At 41.4% G+C, this 27,451-nt stretch overlaps 3 protein-coding genes and 1 long non-coding RNA gene across 7 annotated transcripts; all 4 read right to left on the reverse strand.

Annotated features, from left to right (window-relative positions):
* Positions 1 to 47: 47 nt before the first annotated feature.
* On the reverse strand, positions 48 to 6,746 carry LOC128890983 (uncharacterized). Of its 3 annotated transcripts, none has more exons than XM_054150073.1 (8): positions 6,168 to 6,746; positions 5,552 to 5,905; positions 4,825 to 5,087; positions 4,565 to 4,757; positions 4,120 to 4,259; positions 3,111 to 3,268; positions 2,855 to 3,041; positions 48 to 2,161 (listed from the first exon to the last, which is right to left on the reverse strand). In XM_054150073.1, the coding sequence occupies exons 1-8, from the start codon at positions 6,310 to 6,312 to the stop codon at positions 1,625 to 1,627; spliced, it is 1,977 nt and encodes a 658-aa protein (XP_054006048.1). In that variant the 5' UTR covers positions 6,313 to 6,746; the 3' UTR covers positions 48 to 1,624. The 3 variants fall into 3 exon arrangements, with proteins under 3 accessions (XP_054006048.1, XP_054006049.1, XP_054006050.1); XM_054150074.1 differs by lacking the exon at positions 4,120 to 4,259 and adding an exon at positions 3,725 to 3,777 and having other exon boundaries at positions 6,168 to 6,742; XM_054150075.1 differs by lacking the exon at positions 5,552 to 5,905 and having other exon boundaries at positions 6,168 to 6,740.
* A 161-nt stretch (positions 6,747 to 6,907) lies between these two features.
* On the reverse strand, positions 6,908 to 7,770 carry LOC128891009 (alpha-ketoglutarate dehydrogenase component 4). 2 transcript variants are annotated; one of them, XM_054150132.1, is made up of 4 exons: positions 7,623 to 7,770; positions 7,471 to 7,525; positions 7,226 to 7,392; positions 6,908 to 7,039 (listed from the first exon to the last, which is right to left on the reverse strand). In XM_054150132.1, the coding sequence occupies exons 1-4, from the start codon at positions 7,644 to 7,646 to the stop codon at positions 7,022 to 7,024; spliced, it is 264 nt and encodes an 87-aa protein (XP_054006107.1). In that variant the 5' UTR covers positions 7,647 to 7,770; the 3' UTR covers positions 6,908 to 7,021. The 2 variants fall into 2 exon arrangements, with proteins under 2 accessions (XP_054006107.1, XP_054006106.1); XM_054150131.1 differs by having other exon boundaries at positions 7,226 to 7,401; positions 7,623 to 7,763.
* A 309-nt stretch (positions 7,771 to 8,079) lies between these two features.
* On the reverse strand, positions 8,080 to 11,020 carry LOC128890980 (heat shock protein 83). The gene is made up of 2 exons (XM_054150070.1): positions 10,933 to 11,020; positions 8,080 to 10,453 (listed from the first exon to the last, which is right to left on the reverse strand). The coding sequence occupies exon 2, from the start codon at positions 10,451 to 10,453 to the stop codon at positions 8,291 to 8,293; it is 2,163 nt and encodes a 720-aa protein (XP_054006045.1). The 5' UTR covers positions 10,933 to 11,020; the 3' UTR covers positions 8,080 to 8,290.
* Positions 11,021 to 12,704: 1,684 nt separating this feature from the next.
* LOC128891011 (uncharacterized) lies at positions 12,705 to 19,930 on the reverse strand. Its single transcript, XR_008460733.1, has 4 exons — positions 19,758 to 19,930; positions 16,261 to 17,655; positions 15,862 to 16,029; positions 12,705 to 13,627 (listed from the first exon to the last, which is right to left on the reverse strand). It is a non-coding gene; the product is annotated as an uncharacterized LOC128891011 (long non-coding RNA).
* Positions 19,931 to 27,451: the final 7,521 nt, after the last annotated feature.

Below are 27,451 nucleotides of genomic sequence, written 5' to 3' on the forward strand. Positions count from 1 at the left end.
TTGGTATCTGAAATTTATAGCTTGGGACAGAAAAAAGAAACACCAAATTTAGTATATTATTTATTTTTTAATAACAATGTTGAGGTTCACTACTGCATTGAAATATGTATATTTAATAATAAATAAAATATGATTACGAATGTGTCTGTATATGTAGTAACAATCTAATTACATTTGCAACCGCAAAAAAATTTCTGGACAATTATGAAATGTATCAACATTAAAATCATTCTGTGTCGAGGATAAGCAAACATTTTTAATGCTTTTATGACAAGGCAAAATTTTTAAATCGGAAATAATAAATATTAATATGTTTCCAAAATCTTTACAAAAAATGCGGCAGCTCTATAACGTAGAAATATGTAGGGGTGGGTTTATTTTAAATTGAAAATTATAACAGTTTAATTAAAGTTACAATAACAATAAAAATTTTTATGGATTATGAAATGTCATAATATAAAAAATAAGTTAAAAAATTATTTTACTTTCAATGTGTGTATATTTTCTATATAATTTTATAAACTTAACAATTTTCCGCATTTTTTGCTTATTACGATTTGACAATCAATTCTATCTATTTGTACAGATATTATATAACAATACTAACAACTTCGTTTGTAATAATTACAAAAAAAATGAATGGTGTATGTATGTACATTACAATACATCGATACATCGTCGATGTACCATAAAATGTCATGCAAGGAAACAAATTCTCTAGCTTTCACAAGATATTACATTGAATTTTTACTTGCGTTTCTTTTTTTTTTATTTTTACATAATAAACAACACGCAATCATATATAAGGATAATAAAGATTATATCTTGCACTGGCATCTAATATAGAAGAATTGCATTACTAAGCATAGGTATGAAAATGACAATTCTACGTACTAAATGACTTTGTAAGCTATATTACTAAAAAATGTTCATCTAAATGTAACTGAACAAATATTATATATAGTATGCCATGTAAAATTGAGTCTTTAACATTAATAAAAAAAATGAGCGGACGAATTTGTAATTAAATTTTTGGCGTAATAAAAAATACTATGTAGCATTAAACAGAAACGACTGGCATGTGCACAAGCATACAGATCAGTGCTTGCCAATCATCGTACCCAATTGAGAATGAGTATCGTAACAATGTCGATAATTATAGTGTCTATTGACTGTACTATAATTTTGTGGTCTTCATTGCACAATGACACTATCGGACATGTGCACGAAGCACTGCCTCTTACTTGGCCCCTCTGATTCATAAATTTTTGATTCCGTGAAGTATAGAATACAACAGGCAATAATGTAAGCATGCAGTAAAATCGAGTCTTATGAAATTAGGTGTTTGGCAGTGCTCGACCAACATCTGTAGTGTTTGGCGTTACTTTTGCAAACCGTTATTATAATATCACGTAAATTTCAAAGATTGGTAAACACTGATTTAATTGATTATTAGTCTGTTATTTTTGTCTGCAACGTCTTTTCACTATAAGGCAACCTGTTGTCTTCATCTTCATCTATTACTGCTTCAACTTTTCCTTCATTTTCATCTATTTCCATTTCTACTACTTGTCCATCTGTAGCAATTTATCTTTCTACTTCATCATTTTTTATCTATGTTCGCTTATACTTCCTCCTTTTCATGTTTTTTTATTTCTGTTTTTACTCCTCTATGTACTAAGTCCAGTGGTAGTTCTTCTATATACTCTTCTTCTTCCTCTTCTTCTTCTTCTTCATCTAGTTGATCTTCTTCCTCTTCTTCAGGATCATCATCTTCTTCATACTCACTTATACCCACTTCTTCTTCATCATCATCATCATCTTCTTCTTCTTCTTCTTCATCATCATCATCATCATCATCATCATCTTCTTCTTCTTCTTCTTCATATTCCTCTTCCACAACCTCTTCATCTTCTTCTTCCACTTCCTCTTCCACAATCTCTTCGTCTTCTACTTCGTCTTCTTCATCTTCGTCTTCGCCTATTCTCATTTCTCTCCTTTCGTAATCTTCATTTGCATGTTCAGTTTCTGTCTTAATCTGTACATTTTCTTGTATACCACTTTCAAGTGTTTTAACGCTTGACTCCTTTTCCTTGTCATCCATGTCCAAGGTGATTGCATCTTCCGTTTCCTGTACTTCATGATTTTCATCTTCTGATTCCTAGTTCAGTGAAATAATATTAAGCGCTTTTAATTTCATTATTATATAATCAATCTGAAGTCTAAATTATAATAAAATATCTAATTGTGATGTTTAAATTGTGTACCAACTGTATACTCTATAGAACTCCTACAAAAAGAATAACTATGTAAATGTATAATTGTTAAACGCATTTGATTATTTCAATTAAGTGTGTGTTAAGTGTAGGCGAGTGTTGTTCATTATTTCTTAAAGAAAAGTCATAAAGCAGTTAGAGAGTAATTTTAAATTATTATCAACGTTCCCAAAATTATAAATATTAATTAAAGTTGAATATTGCTTGAGAAATAAAATTAACTCGATACTTTTTTAATGATTCAAGCAGTCCCTTGGTGTTGTATAATGTGTATAGTTTAAACTAGAAGTCGTGATTAGTAACAAATCCAATGCGTAATATAAATTAAACATTCATATCTAAAACAAATCACAGAGTGTAAGTGATTATTATTGCCAAATAACACGTTAGCATTGAATTTATGCATGTCGTTACCAAAAATATTTTTTTTTTACGTTTCATATCATTCCTGTGATTTGCCATTTTCGTGTTAAATAATCTATATGAAAGCAAACAATTAAATGAATAAAAGAATCACCAAATAAAACAAGGCTCCGCAGATTCATTCGATTCTGTTGGTAATTCTAATATTTTCTTACAGCTGCATTTTGGTCGAGACTGATGAGAGAGAGGGTCATTTTGCCTGAGAGTACGACAGGTGCTTCTGTGTCCTCTTCTGCTTTTTGAGCTTGTGTTTTTGAATCGGTTACGAGTAATTCACATTGTGGAGGAAGTGCACCTTCTAAATAGATAGGTTTAGGCGGTGTTTTCTCCCTCTCAACATGACTAAAATAATTCGATAATAATTATCGAGAGTACTATCGTAACAAATGTATCACGCAAATATATTATTACCTAGGTGAAATAGGTATTATAGGAGTAGTAGGTCTACTACCCTTACCCTCGCAACTAGCTGTCATTTCCATACCCATGACTTTAATAGTCGGCGAATTTTCTATATTTTCTACTTCATCATCTGTATTACTATGCTCAGCCTGGACAACGGTACCGTCCTGGAAATGAAATTATCAAAATAAGTAATCGCATGTATCGTTTTCTGGAAAACATATTTACACATTTTTTTAATATATTATTAATCTCTGTTGAGGTCATGATATACTATTTACATAAAAATCACACATCTTATAAAAAAAAGTATGAAAAGACCATGCTGCACGTACTGTTTAAAAAAAATTGTTATAATAACAAAAGTAGGCAATTTGATTTCGAAAATCAAGTTTCTTTTTAAACAAGACAACACAAATTTGTATTAGAAATTGATTATCATATGTTTTAGTATGTGTTATAAATATTCTCATTCATTATTTAAATCGGTATTTAATAGTATTAAATGTGGTTACTATAGAATCGAATTCCTAACACCTGAGTACATAAGCCTAAATCACAAAATGTATTACAATAAACCTTTGGTTACTCTTGTTAGGAAACTTCTGAGGCAAAGAATATACCTTAGACGAGTGATCGACCCCTGCCAGATCTTTGGACTTTGGAGGCCCATCTACTATTTAAATGTAAAAATAAGAACTATGAATTCTATTACATAATATATTTATTTACTTAAATGCTCGTAATGAGTATTTCACTCAACTAAAATATGAGTATGCACTTTTCATGAAGACGAATATTTAAAAAATTAATTATCAATAATTTAGAAATGGTTATCCAGAAGCATTGAAATGTAGAAGTAGCAAAATTTTGAAGATTTTATACGAAATATACGATCCGTATATAACATAGAATAGGATAGGTAAAGCTTGAAACGCAATCAGAACACAACAACGTGCACATTTCTAAGGGCTAAGAAACTGAAAATGTAAATTGCTTCAAAATTTGTCTAGTAAACCTTGAGTTCTTGTTGTGAGCTTGGACTATGCATAACTGAACGTGATATGTTGCCCATCTGGACAACAATTCTTTCCATGGCTGCTTCCGTCTCGACCAAACGTCGTCTCAGTTGATCTATCTCTATGTCTCCTGCCGCTTCTTGTGTTCCAGCATGTATAACATTACCAAATGTGTTCAGAGACTGTACACGAGTACTTACAATATTTGTAATTTTAGTCTAACATTTTCTTTTGTTAAATTTATAGTATAAATACGTGTGTGTTCTAATTGTGCAAACCTTGCATCATGCAACACCATTTAAAAATCTGATTAGATACTCAAGAAAACATGTACCTTATTTTTCAGTATTTCTTTAAAGGAAATAGCTTTTAAGGAAAACACTGCATTAATGATAATATAAGTCAAGTGTCATTAATAATTTTGTTAACATAGAAAAAACTTACGATCCTTTAATTCCTCTATGGTGGGGGCGGGTCCCTCGGGTGTTTCCGATCTATCCTTTTGATAATGCATTGTACCACCAGTCATTGCGCTAGCGAAAGCCTCGGGACTAAATACCATTTTTCGAAATTCTTTTTCCGCCGCAACTCCCGGATATTCCGAAATGATCTCGCTATCCGAATTTTTCTTCAACACCTAATAAAACAATAATTAGTTTTCTCACTGATTATAAATGTTGGTAAAAATCTTACAAGTCGTTTACCTTGACAATTGTATACAGGAAAAACAGTACAATGCCTAAAGTATATAGTGGCATGATGATTCCCATTGTACTACTTCCTTTTGGTGCAGAAACAACATGACCTGCACCTCCCAAGGGTGGTCTCATTTTTGGCACAACATGATCAGGTCTATCTACCACTTTTGGTACAATGTGAGAGGAAGGTATGGCTCTTCCACGTTCTCTCAATGCAGGATGTAGACCACCTGCATGAGGAGGTGTACGTCGTTCTTGTCGTAGTGTTACTAAAAATATAAATATTTTTTAATATACTATCGAAATAATGCACGTGAAATAAACAAAACTCAAAACTCAAAACTCTGTTAAGTGTATTTTATTATTATTAAATTTCATAAAAATAATATTAGCCTGTAATATTTATGCATAGTGGAAAGGATTATTACATAGATGTATTTGAAACTATGACTATAGGCCAAACTTATCCCCATCTACTCATCGGTAGTTATGCTTGCTCTTTTGGCAACTTGCCAAAGTAGAAAAGATAACTTGAATCTGTTTTCCATACATAATTGGTGAGATTATTAGTATAAAAATCATGTTTTTAATTAATAATAAAATTAAGAGTTTAGTAGTATTAATACATTTGCAATAATCTAGTTTATGTTAAGAGCCTAACAAAGTTACACATGCTATAGCTTATTAGTAACTACTCTCAACAATTTTGAATAGGACCTTTTTTAATTCTTACTGTGTGGCATTAAAATATGATATCTGATGAGATGTGGAGTTCCTAACTGAGAAAGGGGTATACCAAAATGCATCTTAAGGCATAGGGAACCATTAAATGATCTGATTTCTTCCAAAACTTGTTTATTAGATTTTCCCAAGCTTTCCCTTTCTGCAAGAAATGTAGATAAATCTATGCCACATCTGGCTAAAATTTCTTCTCTACATAAACTTGCGCTTTGGGGTGTCAGCTTTATAGTTTTCAGAGCATCCCTTACTCGTGGATCAACTTGATGATGCTTCAATATATTCTGACATATTTCATACATAATATCAGCAGCATTGACATCACTTTCAAATATTACGTCGCAGCAGGCTAATAAATATTTATGATCACAATTTAATGATGATAAAGGAAACTTTACTAAAACACGTGTAATACATCTGAGTAATTAACTTTAGATATTACTAATTGAATATTACAAGAAAGAAGAACACTTACTGCAATTATTATACTTGAATTGTTACATTTTCCATCAAAAATTCAACGACAATAACAATAAAGAATTGAAAAATAAAATAATGTTTACATAAAGGTATCCTTAATAATTTATTTAATAGACATAATAAAATCTTACCAGAGCTGTCGGATGTGTGATGTGGAGTGACAGATGCTGTGAGCATAGGATAGAAAATTTTCGGCCATAATACCGCGAAGCAGCCAGCCACAATGGCCAGAATAAAAACCGTCTTTCGTGGACCGAAATCCGTTATCTCAGCCATATTCGTAAAATCGTCGTTCGTATAACTTTCGTAATTTCGATAAAAAGTAAAACGATCGCGGGTCTCCCGTTATCACGTCCAGGGATCGCGAGCGGTTGAAAGACACAGCGCACTGTCGTCTGCTATTTCTGTCATGGAACAGGGCTGTCTCTATTAGCTTTTGCTCCTAAAATATGTTTTCTTAATTTGGTAAAATTGTAATATATTCTCAATCTCAAAACTTTAAAAAAATTATGTTTAAGACCACGATTCCCTTGCAGCTGAGACCATGAAATTAATGACGAATATATGAAAAAAAAAATGATTAAGATGAAACAAATTATTACACATGACTTATTCCAAAATTCGTAATGTTTTATATTTAGATTCTGACTAATTGCCAACAATAATTCTAAAATACTGATATGTGATCAGTAAATGGAAAATGATAATTTTATCAAAATACTATCCTCTTGTCTTAAGGTTAACACACTTTACTTGTTACAAGAATGAGCCAAAATGCTGGCCAGAAATAGCAGGTTCTGGCAATGTCATACAAGCAAACAGAGAGACCTTGCCCGATAGGTAGAAGACAGAAATATGTACAACTTGTAGCTACTTGTCTTGCTTTCATTTATTTACAGAACACATTGTACAGAAAGGTGTATGAAAGAAATGTCTTATTAAGAAAGTTCTAAGTCAATCATGTTCCACCGATTACTTAAGGAATTTATTCTGGACCACCTCGCTGTAAAAGAAAAACTCATTTAATGCAAGGTGTTATCTTCAATAAATGTACATTGAAAAAGTTATTGTATGTACTTGATTATTAATTTATTTTTATGATGCCTTCTGCACTGTATTATGCACATAAATGAACATGAACCATGTTAAGTTGCACAGATAGTAATATGTAAAATAATAATATACTTGCATTGATATATGCTATTTCTTTTTCGTCTATGGGCCGTCTTTGGAATCGTGGAGGTAGATAAATATCCTCTATCGTCGGCAAAACGGTCACATTTGGGCCCGTCGCACCAACTTTATTCTGTTGTAACGTCGCCGCCCCTGAATGCGCAGGCGATGTGGCCGCTGAACCTGCACTTGCTAACCAATAATAAAATTTCATTCGGCTTTTTCAACGAAAGCATTTAATAACGATTAAACTGACGTTACCTCTGTCGATTCCGCCCTTGCGAAATTTAATCATCGGCACGTGAGGCTTTACAACCTGCAAAAATTCAATTTCCTTAGATTAGAATTTTATGCATTGAATGCGCGTATTGACGTACGGTAAATTTTTATTAAAATTATGCTGATGCACTAACCTTCCACCCTTTACTTGCCATCATACTTTTTTGTTTATAACCTAACTGTCTAATGCAGAGAGTGAATTTCGTCTGCAACAGAATGTCCTATCTGTTCACTTTGAACCTTCAGGTAGATGGCGTTTTTTGACATACTTTTGCGGGTACAAAATAATCGCCAAATGCCTTTACGAGTGCGAAATTCTAGCGGTTGCACATGCGATGTAATGTAGAAGTAATATTATATGATATCAAACTATTCTAATTCAAATACCAGGAATACGTGATTATAAATTTGTTAATTTACAAAGTTTAGGTTGATCGAATGTAAGGAACGCTAACTATATTCTAAATGCAACATTCACTTTTATTGATTTTTGTAGCTATGAACGAGTATTCAAATATTTTCAATAATTTATTTTTATATCTAAATCCTACCATTATATTAAGAGGGAATGGATTGTATTAAAGACACACATTTAATAATAAAGTTTACTTTATTGTAATTGTAACTTATTCCAAAGATTTTTGGCATTTAAACAGAATTTGGTATGATAAATTAAAAATTATTTAATACAGAAAATAAAAATGAGAATGGTCATCAATATACCACATAAAACGTGGCTATTTTAACAGTCTTTTAATGACTAAATGACATTAATTTCTTACTTCCTATTCAGATCTTATATCTAATCTACTTCTTCCATTCGAGATGCATCTTCGGCTACTTCATCCGTAGGAACGTCCTCAACTTTCTGGTCTTCGAGTGTAAGCGGTTCTTCTTCGTCAATACCAAGACCCAGCTTGATCATTCTATAAATTCTGGCAGCGTGTACTTGTGGTTCATCCAAAGTAAAACCTGAAGAAAGAAGCGCAGTCTCGAATAACAAAATTACTAAGTCTTTTACCGCCTTGTCGCTCTTGTCAGCGTCCGCCTTTTGTCTGAGTGTTTCGATGATAGCATGATCCGGATTGATTTCAAGATGCTTCTTTGCTGCCATGTATCCCATGGTAGATGTGTCCCTAAGAGCTTGAGCCTTCATAATCCTCTCCATATTTGCTGTCCAACCATATTGCGAAGTAACGATACAGCAAGGAGAGTCGACCAAACGATTGGATACCACCACCTTCTCAACCTTTGTGTCAAGTATATTCTTCATTACTTTGCACAAGTTTTCAAACTTGGCTTTGTCCTCCTCTCGCTTCTTCTTCTCCTCTTCATCTTCGGGAAGTTCCAATCCTTCTTTGGTTACAGACACCAACTGCTTTCCATCGAATTCTTTCAATTGTTGTACTACGTATTCGTCGATGGGTTCAGTCATGTAGACAACTTCGAAGCCACGTTTCTTTACTCGTTCGACAAACGAACTGTTTGCAACTTGTTCCTTGTTCTCTCCAGTGATGAAGTATATGTGCTTCTGATTTTCCTTCATTCTGCCTACATAGTCCTTAAGAGAGCAAGCTTCATCTCCAGAAGCTGAAGTGTGATACCTCAGAAGATCGGATAATTTACTGCGGTTAGCGCTATCTTCGTGAATACCTAATTTAATATTCTTGCTGAACTGTTCATAGAATTTCTTGTAGTTATCCTTATCCTCCGTGAGTTCCTCAAACAATTCAAGACATTTCTTAACAAGATTCTTACGAATAACTTTTAAAATTTTATTTTGCTGAAGCATCTCACGAGAAATGTTCAATGGAAGATCTTCGCTGTCGACCACTCCCTTCATGAAGTTCAAATACTCTGGAATCAGTTCTTCGCAGTTGTCCATGATGAATACTCTTCTTACATAAAGTTTAATGTTATTTTTCCTCTTCTTATTCTCAAAGAGATCGAATGGCATGCGACGAGGAACGAAAAGTAAAGCTCTGAATTCCAACTGGCCTTCTACAGAGAAATGTTTGACAGCCAAATGGTCCTCCCAATCATTGGTCAGAGATTTGTAAAATTCGCCGTATTCTTCTTGGGTGATGTCATCAGGATTTCTGGTCCAGATGGGTTTAGTTTTGTTCAGTTCTTCGTCTTCTGTGTACTTCTCTTTAATAGTTTTCTTCTTCTTTTTCTTCTCATCTTTGTCCTTATCATCTGCCTCTTCATCTTCTCCTACATCCTCAATTTTTGGTTTTCCATCGTCTTCTTCTTTCTTTTCTTCTGGCTCTTCAGCTTCATCTTCGCTCAATTCCTTTTCGCGCTCCTTTTGCACGACCAACTTAATCGGATAACCAATAAATTGAGAGTGCTTCTTAACGATTTCCTTAATTTTAGTTTCCTCTAAATATTCGCTTTGATCTTCCTTAATGTGTAAGACAATTTTCGTACCACGTCCCAGTGGTTCTCCGGTATCATGCCTGACTGTGAACGATCCACCAGCACTGGATTCCCATAGGTACTGTTCGTCGTCGTTATTCTTGGAAACAACAGTAACCTTATCAGCTACAAGGTAAGCAGAATAAAATCCTACACCAAACTGACCAATCATGGATATGTCTGCGCCAGCCTGAAGGGCTTCCATGAACGCCTTTGTGCCAGATTTTGCAATTGTACCAAGGTTATTAACCAAGTCAGCCTTTGTCATACCAATGCCAGTATCGATAATAGTCAGAGTACCATCGTTCTTGTTAGGAATAATCTTGATGTACAACTCTTTACCGCTGTCAAGTTTGGAAGGATCGGTCAAAGACTCATAGCGAATCTTATCAAGAGCATCACTGGAGTTTGAAATCAATTCTCTAAGGAAAATCTCTTTGTTAGAATAAAACGTGTTGATGATCAAGGACATAAGTTGGGCAATCTCTGCCTGGAAGGCGAAGGTCTCCACATCTCCTCCTTCAGTTTCCATTTGCGTAGACATCTAAAATAGAAAAAAAGAATAAGAAACATATACTCGTTGCGTTATTTTAAAGATTTCGCAAGTTTCTTGATTACTTTTATACGTGTAGTACATAGAAAAATTTTTCTAGATTTCACAATATTTTATACGCAACATATACAATTTGCATTGATAAGATTTATGAAAAGGGAAAGATTTTAGCGCGTATAAAGCACGTGGTCGGTACATTGAAATATACTTATCGAAAACAAAGAATTACGAACGCTAACCTAGAATAATCGATCGGAACACACAGATTTATTACGGAAATACCGAATCCACTCTGAAATGTAATTAGAAAAAAGGAGAGCATAATAAAAAAATCTAACACTGAAGTTTTTTTAGCGTGTCACTTGATCGTATCAATCCAAAAAATACGATTTTCTAAATACGTCAACGATTATCTAAATACACTAAGAAGCACAGAATAATTTTTAACGATTAATTTAACGCAATTGTACCTTGATGTCCAAGTAAGTAGAGTTTAAAGTAAGCTTGTCTGCAATACACGAGCGTAGTGACGAGCACCTGGCAACTTTATTGAATGGTGTTGCGCGTCGATAGGTCCCGCTTTATATACCGACTGAAATGCTAGAACGTTCTAGAACGTTCTAGAACATTTTCGCCCACCATGGACGCCCAATATCCGGTAAAATATAAATCCATTTCAGCGATGCTTCATTAAAGAGTTGTCTTTCATCTGTTTTAAAGATATCGTTCGTTTTTAAAAAATAGGGATCATGATTTTTTTCCATTTCGCCGCACACGCGGCCATTTCTGACGATAAAAGTTGATTTAGTTGTTTCTTTCCTTAACGTTGTACTTCCGGCATTTGTTCGACTAGAATGAACTCGAACATTATCGAATATTTTTGGACAAGCGAATAAAACGATGATTATCAACTGCATTCCGGGGAAACCATAATTCGATTAGATCGTGAGTATCGTTTCTCGTCATTTATTTAATCGACAAGAACGAACAGCAGCTATTGTTTACTTTCGCTAAAAGGAATTTATTTTCTAATTTCATGAATTTTGTTTATCGGACATGAAAATGGAATTCCTGAGAGTTTGATGGCATTATTTAAGTACGCGCTGATTCCCTGTCATTCCTTCTCGAACGATTTTATTTGTAAAATGTATCTACGTCATTCTATCACTTGAAATAAGATCGAAATACGTACGATGTTCTGGAAGCTTCTCCATGCTGCATGTGTGTATGTATATTCCGCAAGTGACTCATTCTTTCTAATGCCAATTTCGCAGCTATATCAATGAGATATATCAGAATAAACACTTCGAGAATGTTTCGTAATATTTTGTAGTTGTGTATAAATTCTAAAGCCAGTATCGATATACTTGTACTGAACGTGTAATATTTTATAAGAATTGGAACTGAATCGTTTCGTTACATGTTATTTTACAGAGATTGTGTAGCATAGGAAAATACGTCAAAATCATTTCGAGAAATTATGAATCAACGTTGATAACACGTTTAACTCGGTGGAGAAGTTCATAAAAACCGCGAAAGTTCAGTCGGTATCGAACTCTACTCCATGTACCGGACTGTGGCGACCTCTGGGATTGTTACAAATGAATGAATTTGCATATATTCGCCGACAGGCGTCGATGAATTGAAATTTTCCTGAACATATGTACATCTTAGCTTTTGCGATTACTCTGTGCGTGAATTTTTGCTAAAGGTACATCAGGATATTAGCCACCAGTACTTTAAAAATAGAAATTTGTTTGCTCGAATGACGGTTTATCTTAGAATTTATCGGAAAAGAGTGAACGTTACATTCATCCCTCTGTACGTGGGAAACGATTTTTCCTTCCAAACGGAGCGAATTGCATTCTCGATCTTCTTGGGACACGAAATATTTATTTATCGTTATTCATTTATCTAACTGCCCAAAAAATAGAAATATCGGTACCAAGTTTTGAAAAGTTCTCAATAAGTACTCGAGTCACGTGGCAATGACACTACTAGTAATTACAAATGCCCAACCCGTAGGTTCACGTGCGAAAGGAATACAGAAATCTTTGGAGCACGTTAGATGTATTTTCTTCTTTTTCTATTCATCGTAGCGCCGATGTAGCTACTACGAATTCCAAAGGAAAAACTTTCTTTCGACGGTTCGCTCGATGAATATTTATTAGAAATTCGGGAATTTCAAGGAATGTTCTGTTCTGTTTCGTCAGAATTGATATTTATTTCGCATGCGGTGCGCGATACACGTGCATAGGGTCGTCGTTACAATGAAACAATTTATTTCCAAAACGATTAGCAATTAATCGCATTATTTGTAGATCAATATTTGACGATCTTTTTATAGATCGTTATCGTCATTCATAATTGATTCGCATAGGCTAACGAATTACAAATTATTAAATCATTCGATTAAGTAAACGAGTTCAACTGCTACGTCTAGCAGGTACTCTACGTAGCAAACTGTCGAGTAATATTTTTTGAAGTTTGATATGATAAGTGGTAAATCATGTATTATACTTTATTATATTTTTCGCAGCAATTCAAATCTTGCAATTAACATAGTTTGCCTCTGAGGTACAGAGGTGCATTTAAGATTGTTCGCTCGCTACATCTTTATTTTAACATCCCTTGTACACGGTCAGTTTAAGACTACAGGTAGCGTAGGAAGTAGTTGCGTATCACTGTGTAATTCTTGAAGTGCGTGAAAGGACCACGATAGAAGGGATAGAAGATCGCTGAAGTTGATATGGCGAGGAGCTTAACTCCGGTAACCTAGCTTTATGATGTCGAATAAAACTCATACAGCTAGATAACCAAAGAAAATGTCCGCGCCAAGATCCCCGTCTAGCCCGAGGCGTTGAAATTCTTTCACGGAAGATCGTCGTTCCAACCAATCGCCTCAACCATCGAAAACCTGCTCCGCAGCCACAGCCTGTGGGGCTCGACGATACCCAGTTTCATTTTCACGAGAACAAACTATGCGAAAGAACCTAAATCGTTTGTCCAAAACATATATTCCGTGTTCGAACGAGATCCGTCGTGTTCTAGCGTCGTAGGCCACGGTTCCATATATAATAAACAACAAGAGTAACACGAGTTCGCCCATCTCCGACTGGTGCTCGCGATCGAGCAAGCGTCCACGTGTCGACTGGCGCGTACGGTCTGCAACAGAAAGAAGGAGAAATCGTAGAACCGCTTCGCAACAATCGTCCCTTTGTCGCCGTAACCACGCATTGATTGATACGCGCACGGCTTTGAAAAGTGAACCACCAGCCGTTGACATTTCGGAGTGAAAGTCAGAACCGGCGGGAGCGGGTCTTTGGGTGCGCGATAGCCGCCGGCTACGGGGAGCGTGTAGATCTGGAAATTCTTTTGGCATTTCCAGGCCAAAGTCATTCCTCCTGAAAGCACACGATGCGGAAAGCACCGGTGCGCCCAGAGAAAGCGACAAAATGCCGGAGTACGGAATAACATATTCGCTCGAGCGCGCACTCGTGTGCTCTAGGTCGTAGAATCGTTTAACTGAAAAGTAAACCGGCCAACGAGACAGGACGGGGACGAGACGATTTTGATGAATCTACTCGCAACACCGACGTTATGTCATAATTACTCGCATCATAAATACTCCGGCTGAAAATCGTCGAGTCTCGCTTTTTCACGTCTCGACCATTCCAAGTTCAAAGGCGGACGTAACTCTTGACTCTTTATTCGTTTATAACGTAGAATAAGAGTTGGAATTTTAACTATATATATTGGTATTATTTGTCGTTCATTACTCGAATAGAATTCTGCGCGTCCCTGGCAAAGTCCATGTGTTTAGTTTCAACAGCTGTGCTTCGACGAATGCCGCGCGTACAAAGATAAACGGAGGTTTCTTTGGAGCGTCGCGGATAAATTGCAACTAACACTCTTGGCCGTCGATCGTACACCTGAAACGGGCAGAATTTTATTCGAATACAAGCAATGGTAACTCGCGAATAAACTACACTGTGGTATTATTCGTTATGCATCGTCTCTCTCCGATCGGCGCGGCGCGATCAATAGCGCGAAAAGGCTCGCGTCCCGATTGCGATACCGGTTCGATCCTAGGAAAATCGATTTCAACGCCGACTTTATCATCAATTATCGTCCGTGACGTTATCCGCGGTGCTCTATTGTAGCGCAATACCAAACGCTGCAACGTTTCGTTCGGTCGAGTTGGCAGCAGACCGGTACACGGCGTTTCGTAAGAGCTTCCATTCGGAGAAAGTTATGATCTCGCTACATTACGCTCGTGTCTGGATTCGATGTTATTATCAAACTATTATCTTCCCCTTGGACCCGCTCCCTCTCCGTCGTCGAGCAACTTTTCGATCGCGATAGAAATCCACGCGTGACCGTGAGCAGGATCTTTCGAGAAATCGTCGGGCCTCGTAAACCGGATGCCTTTGACAACAATTTCGTACTCGTATCGGTTTGTCTGGAAAGTCCATGCCGATTTTTGGTAGGTGCTGCAGGTCTGAATATATCGGAATCGTTGAAAACAGATAACGTACGTACATCCCTTGAAAGATGGAAAGGTGGAACAAAATGGTACGGAACAAATAGCTACTTACATAATTCAATAAATACATATATAAAAATTCAAATGTGCTTCGAATTTTTCTTAAAAATGGGCACGAACTTTCTGGACCGATAGCTATCGAAACGCGCCGAATTCGGGAACGTTATCGAATTTTGTAATAGATAATTTAGAAGATTGCGCCACGATCTATGCTACGTTCCACATGGACGATCCGAAGACGAAAAAGCTCGCCTTTAAACGAGCCAGTATTTAAACCACGATGGGGCATCCAGGGGTACACGTGTTCGCGAGAAACGATCCGCGTCGTATCGCGTTCGACCTCTGTACACACCGGTGTTTCCGAGATACGTGGTACGCGTTTCGTCGTAACAGTGAAAGTACAAAAGATCCCATTAAAAAGGAGAGTGAACGCGAAAGAGAAAAAGAAACTGTGTTGCCGCGCAACTTTCGCGGGTATCAGAGTTCGGAATGTATCGAATTTTCACGCCTTCGATTAACAAAATGCGCTATTACGGTAAAAAAGAAAAAAAAAAACGAAACAAGTAACGGTAGCCCCAGAAGGTGTTCTTTCTACGTTTCGACCTTGTTTCTTTAGGTCTTCGTCGGTACAAGTTCGTCTATAAGTAATCTAATGTAATAATTAGTGGCTGGCAAGAATGTATTTGCTAGAGGTTAAATCGTGATTCCGTAACGAAGTATTAACAATTGCAACCTCTCGCCTGTCGAACATAATAAATGGGAATTAATACGGAACAATAATACGATGAAGATTAAGATAATATTGTAAGACGAGGGATGGAAAAGATAAAATAACCATAAAAGCAACGGATACCTGGGAAGTGAAATTATTCTTCCAAGCTGCGTTATTTTGCTTTTTCTCATCGTTTCCAGTTTTCTTCGAAGGAATAAAACAAAGAACAATAAGAAGTCGGAGAACCCGCAACTGAAATTATGCGTGCGAACACGTCGATAATCTCTTCGATGTTAAACGAACTCGAATCTGTAGCAATCGAGAAAGAAAATTTGATTAGAAAATTTATTACAGGTTATTCGTATCAAATTTCATCATATTCAAGTAAACGAGACGCTACGCTCACAAAATTTCGTAATCGATTTTCGTTCATATATGGACCTCGCATTCTCTAGAAGCGTGAGAATCCAGAAGGCTCAAGTTTTGTCCGATAGCAACAGCTGGGAAAGTAAAAAGGAAAAAATACGATGGCACACTCACCTACGATACTATCGGTTTATTTCTGGCTCGCTATCGCGTCGGGCGTTGCAGGAAGACCAGCCAGAAAGCTTCGAAGGCTTTGATTCGATGATAATCGTTGGAGACTTTCTAAAACTCAATTTTCTTTATTTTTTCGTCCGTTGCGCACATGGAGAGGCTGGTACAGGGTGTCGCCGACGGCTCGGGGAAATATGCCTTATCCGTGCCGCGAAATCCGTCGTCACGTACCTACAGCGTACAGCAAATACGGCCGAGTACCTATCTTTCACGATAAGCCGGCCTTCGATTCGCTCCATTCGTCCGTTCCACGACTGCTGCAACCGAACCAACCGATTGTCGCACCTTCCCACGCACGGAGAACAAACGGCGCCGAGATTTTCGCGAATGTCGTTGCCGTGGAGCAACAAGTAACGATCCGGGATCGACACGTCGTGCGCGAATTCGTCCAAACCAGAGATTGGAAAATGTTACTCGAATAAGTGTAGATAATAGATAGCGCGGTACTCCAAAGAGGCCCGTTTATCTCTGTACACTCGACATTCCTTCAAGTATCACGTTTAGACTAACACGCGGACTTGCACGGAGACTGGTAAAGAGTTCTTATCTGAACGAAAGCCTCGAACAACTAATAAAAAATAAACAACATATTTATCCGTTCCTCGCCGAATACAAATTCGATTCCCCGATATACTTTATTCGATACGAGCGATGAAATTTTCGGTAGCGTAATCATTTATTCTACGCGTTCGGATTATAATTTTTATTAGACATATAACGCGTTAGAAGCTTCGAAATGAATAATTTGCGCATTCATTGCCCTAACGATGCCACGTGGAAAATCGACGATCGTTCCTCGAGCGGCTACCGGTGTCGAGATCCCGAGAAGCTGGTCAGTGTAACGAACTAATTAACAGTTTACGATTTAATTAACAGTCCCGTCACCGAGCGAGCCATTGCCAGGGTCTTTGCACGATACGCCTTATTGACCGTACATTTTATCAAGAACTTCGCGGCGTTCTCAAGCCCGTTGCGCAACGACACCGCCGCGAAACCGACAAATCGCGAACTTACCCTTCGAGTGGAAAATCGTTTGTCGAACGGTCGACTTTGGCAACTCAGCTGCGAGAGTTAGGCGCGCGTAAATTCGTAAATTCGTTTCTTTAACGAGGCCGGCTTCGAACGCGGTATCCAATCGTTTACGCAAACACAGCTGCGCGAGTACTCGAGATAGTCGGAGGTAATATCGCTTCGTTTCTCGTAGGCATCATCACTTCTAGTGTACTTATCGAGCTCGATTTAATTTCCTTGCCATTCCGAAACGGGAATCCGTGGCGCGAAACATAGACTTGCATTCGCGCGGCCTTGCGATCGACCCTGTAATCTTCCTTTCTGCCCCTGAAAAATCCAACAAATTTATTATAGACGTTACATCGATGGAACGCTACGAATAATTAATTTTCGCTATGTTCGAGAACCTGTTATTCCTTCTACGATCGTTTTAAGCATACGCGAGCAAACTTGAATCGATATCTCTTTAGTAAATGTCGAAGTAAACTAGTACCGAAAGTCTTTCCATCATTTTCTTCCTCCGTTTTTCGACTTGGACTATTTTTCTGGCATCCGTCGCAGCGAGCGTCGATCGGATGATAACCCTCGCATCGATCAAAGTATCGCTGCGCAAAGTATCTAGATCGCGATTAAGGAAATCATAGGCATTCCGTGTGTATTTCCATAGATCGTACAGAATGATTCATCGAGCGAATCGGCGCGAGTCTTGTGGAAAAAAACTTTATTTCCGCATGAATTTGAATGGTTAAACGCGGTTACTAATCGGTCTGCACACGATAAGCGCCGAGGAAACGTACGTACAAGAAATCCGTTGAATTTAGAGGACGATCGAGCGAAACGCAAAACAATTTTTTTTCACGCAAATATTTGTACAAGGACGAAACGGTTCGTTACCGCGAGGATGATGCGCGAGCCTCGCGCTGCTTGTCCGACACAACGGTTCCATTTAGAAATGAATTCGCGCCAACCGAATCGAGCTGGTTAATCGGTGTCACCGACAACGAGGATTCACGGATCGGTACTATGCACGCGGGACGGTCAAACGCACGTAATATGCATATCTACGTTTTATTTCTCGGTCGCTCGCTCTACCGTGCAAATCTCGAATGCATTCGCCGGCACGTTGAAGATCGTTCGCGATACAGGCTTCCGCAATGCTATAACGCCGTCGTTCTCGTCGAAGGTGAGACGCAGGAAAGACGTTTTCTTGCGGAGTGTCTAGCAAAAAAGAAAAAAAGAATTAAACGAGACGAATGCTTCGCGATACTTTCCAACGAGTTTTAACGAGAAATTCAACGTTTACAAAATCTGGCTGCTTCCTAGAGAATTAAAGAAACGATTGAAATAGGTTCGCGGAGAGGAACTCGCGATTCGCGTTAGTAGGAATCGATTCGAGCACACGAACCATCCTCGAAACTCGTTTACACGTTTCCTTTTATAGCGGTTTCGAATCCTAGAAAAAAAGACTTACTCGTGGCACGGATGAATTAATGAGTGGACGAGTCGCGCGTTATTAATTACGCGTTACGGCTGGCTGTTACGGTATCGCGCTAACGCCAGTTTGAAGGTGAGAACAACTTCGAATTAGTGTCGCGTCGATAAGGATGTCGCGTCTCGCCTGAGCGACGCGAATTTACGAATCGGTTAACCGATTCAAACTTGATGTCGTTAGGAAAATATTTTGGTTACGGAGAGGAGTAAGTATTCGAATCGTAACGAACTAGACCCGAAACCGTTGCGAATTCGAGCGCAGGAGAGAGCACAGAGAACAAAAGCGTTCGGGCGACTCTTGTTTTTCCACGGCGGACGGGTGGCAACCTGTTGCTAAGAGGGCCGCGGAAATTCGCACGCGAAACGGTGCGAATCGGCAACGAGCAGACGCTCAGAGAAGCGCGAAGAGCCAAGACACCGAGAAACGGACACGTAGCGTCTGTAAATGCAGAACCGCGAATATTTCTCGGCCCTCGAAAGACGCGATCTAGACGAACGGAAAAGCCCGCGTCCTTTCAAGAGAGCAACGATAACGGAGCAACGGATAACTCGGGAGATTAGAGAAGAATGCGAAGCGTCGACTTTGCGAATGCGGCACGGTTCGCCTCGACCTTGTACACGTCGGCCGAGAATCACGTATCGTTACTATTGACGGACCTATGTCCTCTATGCGAAATATAATTGAAGGGTGCACGATAAATATATGTATTTAATTATACAAAGCGCAACGCGTTTTATAAGGTATCGTATCTGTTCGACCGTAAACTAATTGAATCCTATTCGATCTCTCGCATTGTTCGGGCAGAGAAACGATCGACTCGAGAGATAGAAATTTTGGAGTTGTAGGAGACACGATCGAGCTCAATTTCAACTTTGACCGCGTCTCGTCGAGGATACATTTTGCAACGTTATTTCAGCGTGTAAAAGAAAAGTCATACCTGTCGTTGCTCGAAGCAGAGGACGATCGAAGTCGATTCGTGAATTTTAAGTCCGGTACTGCTTCTTCCTCCGTCTTCCCAAGGGCACATAGACTCGGGGACCGAAAGAGGAGGAAAGATAGAAGAGTCACACCTGGCGCGGTACGAGATGAGATCACTACCGCACTCACTGATCAACTGGCCCCGCGCCCCACGTCCTGGGCCGCACGCACCTTTCGAGTCTGCCTCGTCCCCGGGCCCCCCGGATCCCCTAGCCCACAGCCCCCCTCGGGGCGCCGCGGACCCCTCCAACTCCTCTCGGCGTCTTCGAGCTCGCTTCGAAAGCCCATTGGCCCGTTCAAATCGACGTCCTGACGTCACCGAACCGAACCGTCGGCGTCGGCATACATACGAGAAGAACGAGTCTCTCCTCTTCGTTCCCCTCTGCCCCCGACGTTTCTCTCGCTCTTCTTTCCACGAGTCGACTATGTATTTACCTGTCCTACCTACGTCTTCTGTATCGTCCTCTCCTCTCCTCTCCTCTCCTCTCCGCTCCTCTCCTCTCTCCATCCCCATCTTTGGTCGGTCTTCTTGTTCGGCCGGCTCTCTTCGAGCATTACCGCGGCATCCCTGTCCCTCTACCTGGCCGATTCGTTCTTTATCGCGTCGCCTCTCTCCCTCGCCTTCCTATTCGCGATCCTTCCTTCGTCGGTGTCTCGTGATCTTCTTGTTCCTCCTTTTCTACAGGGTAATCGTTGACTCGCACCGCCTCTTTTTTCGATTCTTTGTCCTCGACCATCCTCGATTTTCCCGACTCCGATCCTCGTCGACGTCTTCCACTTTCTTCGGGTTTCGCGGAGGAACCGAAGCCTCTTCTTCCTCTTTCAGCAACGTCGTCGATTTTCACGTCCGATCCACGATCCATGTTTCGCGCTTCCGTGGCGACGTGTACGCGTTCGGTGTTCGCCACCCGCTATCCCGCGGTGATAGATCCCGTCCGTCTGTCCCGTATCCGTTGATCCTCGACTCCTGGAGCGTGTGCGCTCGATATCCACATCGAGTCCATCCTTCGTGGAAGCGTGGCGTGGTCGAAGGCGACGCGAATCCGCTGGCCTTTTCCTTCTAGCCGGTCGCCGGTCGACAAGATTGTCCGCGAGAGCCGCCACCGCCACAACGGACCAGAGACCAGCCCGCCAGGTATATGGGGAGACACAAAAAGGAAAAAAGAACGCATTCCAACGACTATAGTCGGTCCATAACGATTCCCATACGTTGAGTGCGCAACGAACAACCAATGACCCCTCTACCGATCTCTCGCGCCTTCCCCTTTCGCCTCGACCGTCGTTGCACCTTCCCACTCCTTCAACCGTTTCTCGTCTTCCTCTTGTACTCTCTCCTGCGTTTTGCACGATTCTCCACGTGTCTCGTTCCTTCTCTCTCCGTCGAGTCGTTACTGGCCGTGCGCGCGTATCCTGTACGTGTGTACACCGCCGATCGAGGTGAAGGCTCGGCCTCGTACGTACCAACGTAGCCGCTCCGTCCTCTCGTTTTTCGAAGAAAATCCTCGACGTCGTCGACGACGAACGCCCGACGACGAGCCGCAAACATTTCTCGCACGGCCAGGCTACGGCCCTTCTCGAATATCCCTCCAGGGCTTCTCGGGGCGTAGTTTACGTACGGACAGGACGAATCCTGTTCGCAACCGCCTTGACATCCACGGTTATCGCGAGCCCCATCGTGGCCGCACTTACCGATCCGTGCAGGGAACCCGGTGATTTCCTTCGGTCTCGGTACTTTTCCTCGTGGAAACGCCAAGGGTCCCCCTGCTCGAAAGTGTTCGTCGACCCTTCTCGAATCTATTAGCAACGGAATACGAGAATTCGTGGGGAAGATCCGGTACACCTTGCGTGGGAATCTCGTGCGTGCCTCGGCGATACCCGCCTTTGCTTCGGTTTGCTCCACGAATTTCGTAACCCGTTCTACGCGCTCGAGGGGGCATAGCAATTTGGAAATTGAAATAATTTCGTTTTTTTTTTTTTTTTTAGATTCGATTCTCCTATTGCTGTAAACAAGTTTTGTGTACGACGTATTTTCTTCATCGAGAGGGTCTACGGGAAGGTTTGAGAACCACTGTTTTATAGGATTTCACGTATTCTAATCGAAGTAAACAAACCGTTGCATTAGCGTCGTTAGTATTCTAATTATTCAATGACATTGTTTGTAAAATCGAAGTTGTGCGCTGCTAACAACAATCAATTGCGGAAACGATGGATTTCTCAGGTGATCGGTACGACGATGGAGCAAAGTCTCTGTTTACGCTGCCAATAATCACCCAACGAAAAGACGTACGGATTGCATCGTACAATCCACGGAAAAACTTACTTACCATACGACACGATACATATACATATTTCGTGTTTCTTCTGTTGAACTCGTTCCTGGTCGAAGGAGTCTCTCGTAACGCGTTACGGAATGCGATCGCGACTCGACGAGCGATACTTTGACCCGGACGCGTCCGTTCTTACCGCGGAAAAATTGCGACACGCAACTACTCGCCATCCGCATGCCTTGCTCGCTAATTGGCGATACGTGGCGTGGAATGTAAAACGTATTTTTAGGCTCGCGATTGAACCACTCGTTAGGCGCCAAATCATCGACCGTTCGAGACGCCTCTCGATAAGATGGGCAAGACGGTTTTCTTGATAATAAAGAGGGTGTGTAATATAACAACGTACGGTAGAAAGATCAGCTCGCGGAAAATATAAAATTCGAATGTTGCAACTATCGTTAGTATTCGAATAAGATTCAGCCCATCTCTGACGAGAACGGAATCAGTTTCGCTCGGAGAAAGCTCCATCGAGGGCACAGCGAAAAAGTAATTAGCCCCGAGACCCCCGCGAGACGTTGCTTCGCAATCGGAATGGAAAGCGTTCGGTTTTTTCGGTACGACGCCCGTTGCGTTCGAGAACATTAATGCACCCTAAAAGATACGCCTCCTTGAACGACGTAGAAACGGTTCCGCTGTCTGAAAGTGAGCCCTGGGAAGTTCCGCGTCTAGACGTGTCATCCATTTTCAGTTTGTGGGAAAGGCAGCGCCGTGACGGAAGGTATGCGCGCGGCCGGATAATGTACTGGCATAATTTCAACGCGGATAAAGACCAGGACGAAAGAGCGATCTCCGAACGGTCGATGCACCACGATTTCCGCGAATAATTGAATACTCGTTGCCAAGGTGCCTCATCCCGTCACTCGCTGTCCGTTCTACCGCCAGAAATTCTTTCGATTTCAATTTAGAAAATGTTACAGAGTTTTTGCAGGATCGAATAAACGTCTGGCTAACTCTGCACCCACGGCACGGCTCTCGTCTGCTTTTGATTCCTTCGGGGACAGGTAAAGAGCTAAACGAAAGGAATTAGCGAGACGCTTCTTTTTCGGGGGAAGTCGTTCTTTTTCGGCTACGTCGGGTAACAAAGAGTCGGCAAGCTTTCGGACCCCAACTTGTTCTCGGAATGTTATTGCAACGTCGAGCCGTACGTGACGCTTACGTGAATGAAATTTCGCATGCGTATCGGCTTGCCCTGAGCACCAGGTCCTCGAAGGTCGTCGTCGACATCGGTTTTGTGACTCACGCGAGAAATTCAGTCGTGAGAATACGTGCTTCTTCGTTTCATCGTGCATGCTCGTTTCGCCATGGACGAGATCATCGATCGAGGCCTACTCTGGAAAACCTCGATCCCGGTCAGCGGACAGAGATTGTCGGTATTAATTTGCTCGGGCGACGGAACGGGAACGGATTAATAATTTCCATGACTTTACGAACAATCGTTAAGCCCGCTTAAGAGGATTTCCAGAAGGGAATTTCCGCCGTTGCTTTGAGAGCCTAATCGGCGACGGTGGTCGGTCAAGGACGATTTTTATTGTTCGCTTCGATGAAGAATCCTTCGAAAGGATCGGTACTGTTATACCCCTGTTCTGATACCTCGGCTAGGCCTGCTCAGGTACAAAGCTAATTCAACCCTGCGCGCAGCGCGTCGGCGTCACGAGCCGACGCCCTTCGACTTCCGCCGGATGTGCGTCGTCCTTGCTTCTCGACGTTTCTCCCGTTTTCATCGCGAACACCTGACTTTTTATTATTTCAAGCGGGCTTCTCTGGCGTCGATCGCATCGCGACGTGCTCGGCCCGATTTCAAAGGCGTTCGAATCTCGGGGAAAATCGCCTACTACTCCGCGAACAAATGGTTCTCGTCCCTTAGAGATCGCAAGCATCGAAACCTACCGCGCAGGAAGTCCCGTGCAAAACGCCATCTCGATGAAACGCATTTCGAAAACAATAGAGACGCCTCGAAAATCGAGGTTCTCATTCCCTGCTGGATTCGCTCACACTCGGATCAAGCATAGTTTCTTTTTTCTTACCGTTGTTGTAACGCTTCATTTTCTTGTCGTTGTTATACTTGTTTTTGTATCGTTGACGGTCGCGCGGTCGAAAGTCTGGAAGGTTTCCTTCTAATTGGATCCAACGAGAAGATTCGTTCGGCAGAAGCTCCTCCTTCGTGGACGGTTGGCACGAAGGACGGCCGTTACCGAGCGAAGACTATAGAAATCGGTTCGCACCTGCCTGGCCCGGTAAAAAGAAAAACCTACCCAGAACCCCCGTGAGCCCCCGAGGTCCAAAGTAAGTTTATGGATGTCTCGCCCCTTATTCGTGACGGCCCCGGCCGCGTTTTCTTACGATCGCTCCTCTCCGCAACCATTCCTTTCGCAAACGCTCGTCAACGGCGATCAAACTATTTCGTCTCTCCTACGTCGTAATCAAGCACCGCTGATTTCGTGTTTGCGTTCTACGTCGGTTGAAAAATCACCGACACTGTCCGACTCGGCGCATGCCTCGCTGAAAACTCGAAAAGACATTAAAACAGGTTTGCTCGAGTATTCGCACGGAGTTGGTCCAAGTCCACGCAAGAACGTGGCCGACGAGTCGCGAGAAGATTCTTTGTTTCGCCAGTGGTCGACAGGGCTTAAAATTATTACTACTCGTTGATATCTACCAGTCGGAGATGAGCAAAATTGCAATCGAATCGTAGACGACGAATGGAACGAAATTATTTGATCGATCAAGGTCCAATATTCGGCAGTCTCTGAGAATTATTGAATTGCAGTTACACCCGAATTATTTTATAGAACGTGGTTCGGTCGATTTGATCATCCCGTTGGAATCATTTACTACAGATTTAGCTAGAGAATAGAGCAACGTTACGACTGCAAGCGATAGCCACAGATACGGTTCGGTTTATGGGACCCTAGAGTCATAGATCGATACGGGTTTCGAGTCATAAAAACCAGGTATATTTGTAATGGGCCTCGAGTGGAGCGTGCACTTCGATGAACCTTCCGGCTATGAACCATGCTACAACGGGTTCCAGAACAAGTGCAGGATAAAATTTTCACGTTACTTTCTTCGTCGTTCGCGACGAAAAGGAAAAGAACGTTACGATGAGTCGCGGAAACGTCGATTTCGAACGGATATAAACGTCATTGTGGTCTACGAGAAAGATTCGTACCCTCTACCGCGAGATACAATGGTCGATATTTTCCCAACGGCTGTACCATTAGGCTGGGCCCGTCCTCCACTATTTTTTTTTTTAGAATCCTTCCACCGATTACGCGTCTCAGGTAAAATTTCAAAAGAGACCCTTCGATTCTTCGAGACCCCTCCTCTTCCCTCGACGGTTTTCCAGTTAACGTTTCCTGTCCCGTGGCGAGTCTTTGACGCGCCGACGTGAAAACGTATTTCTCTGGAAACGTATCGTCCTCGTCGTCGTATATTTAACGAAAACAACGAATGGACTTGTTCCTTGTGCAGAAGGTAGTAAATCAGGTGATCAACCGCCCCCATATTTCGCATAAATTGAATTTCTTTGTCTCAGCTTGGAATCCATCGATTCGTCCTCTCGTTCGCAAACCTTCGTCGCTTTACAATGCATTCAATTACTTGTATCTCATTGTGGCGATTGCTAGCCCCTCTTGTTAATTACTTTTGCTATTCTTTTCGATACTTCTTCAATACATAATTCATCACTTTCTTTCTTTGTACAGTATATTGTTACCCATATCGTACAGTATTCGTTTCGTGCGTCACGTAGTATTCATTTTTTTCCAACCTCTCTTATACTCCATACCAAAGGACGCATCGCGTCGAATAAACGAAACGAAACGAAATTGAATGAAACGTTGGTCGTCGCGTAAAAATTCCCCGCGGAACCTTTCGCGAACGAGTCCATCGATGCTTTCACGAGAGAATTCGTTCTAACGTTCTAACGTTTTCTGAGCGATACCGTTTCACATTTCCATACGATTAGGAATCTGAAAGGTCAATCCCACGGGTTAACAGCTTCATTTCGTCGAACGTCGACGGTCTTTAGATCGATCGATGACATCTTTACGCGAGTAAAAGAGAAAAGGGAACCAGAAATATTTTTCGTTCGTTTCGCAAGGAATTTTATTACGGAAACACAAGCAATCGAAGAAGTAAGACACATTTTTCACCAAAGTGTGCGTTCGTGGTAGTTTCACGATTCACGATAGATCAGTTTTCGCGAGTAAGATGGAAATGTAAGAAGGAAAGGTTAAACAAAGCGTCGAAGAATAAAAGAAGCAACGGTCGAGATTGTCGCGTCGCCGGGAAACCGACATTGCGGTTGCGGCTGTCGGAGTGTTGAAGTCTCCGAACGACTAGATAAGTAACGAGTGTCCGACGCGACCGATGGCGGCCGCTCCGAACGATTCCGCTTCTCTGAGCACGCGTACCTTCGAGTTCAAACGAAAATTTCAACATGTTTACGACCGAAAGCCTCGGATATCCAATTTTTTCATTATCAAGTTACTTATATTCGGCAACTGTAAAGAAATCTAACGATGAGATTGTTCGAGGCCGAACAGAGGTGGAAGGGAGAAGCAGCCGAGTTATGTCCGACGCATTCTATCGGCGACGGGCGCCAGAACCGAACGGAAGCTCGGAACAAGTCCGGTGAAAAATCGAGATCGTTCGAGTCGGAGCGTTCTACAGAGTTTCGAGAGCGAGCGGACACTTCTGCCGGGAGAATGACTCGAGGCTGAACACCGATGATGTCATCGGTCGGCGGGTACTCGCGCCTACGCTTTTCTCTCTACCAGTTTCGCTGGCAGGCAGAGGGGCACCGCGTGTGTACTCCTTCTCGAAGGCACTCTACACGAGTGCCCAACCTCCTCTTCCCGTGCCCCTTCGCTCCTCTCCGCTGGTTCTCTTCGGTTCTCTTCGCAACGCTTCTCCGCGCTTCTCGTTTCTCTTCTTTCCACCGCCTCGAGGTCCCTCTAGACTTCGCGTTGCTCGAGGACGAGGCGAGCGATATAACGTGCCGGGAACATGCTCGATTCTACCTTCGTGCCAGTCTACATTGCCGGTATATACCGGTTATGCAGATGGAGCCTGGTCTGGACCTCCTCGGCAAACCCTCCGACAGAGAATCTCGCCGTACTCCTCCTCTTCTTCTACTTCGTCGTCGTCGTCGTCGTCGTCCTCCTTCTCCTCCTCCGCCTCTTCCTTCGTTTGCTTCTTTTCTTCTGTCCTCGCCGCTTGCGTCGACGTCTCCGCTCTCGTCCCCGACGTTCCCGTCCTTCGGTTCTACGGTAACCGGCGTCGTTTCAGTTTTACGCACGTTCATCCGGATGTGCCTACGCTC

The sequence above is a fragment of the Hylaeus anthracinus genome, unplaced genomic scaffold, assembly GCF_026225885.1.
Source record: "Hylaeus anthracinus isolate JK02 unplaced genomic scaffold, UHH_iyHylAnth1.0_haploid 12001, whole genome shotgun sequence".
NCBI lineage: Eukaryota > Metazoa > Arthropoda > Insecta > Hymenoptera > Colletidae > Hylaeus > Hylaeus anthracinus.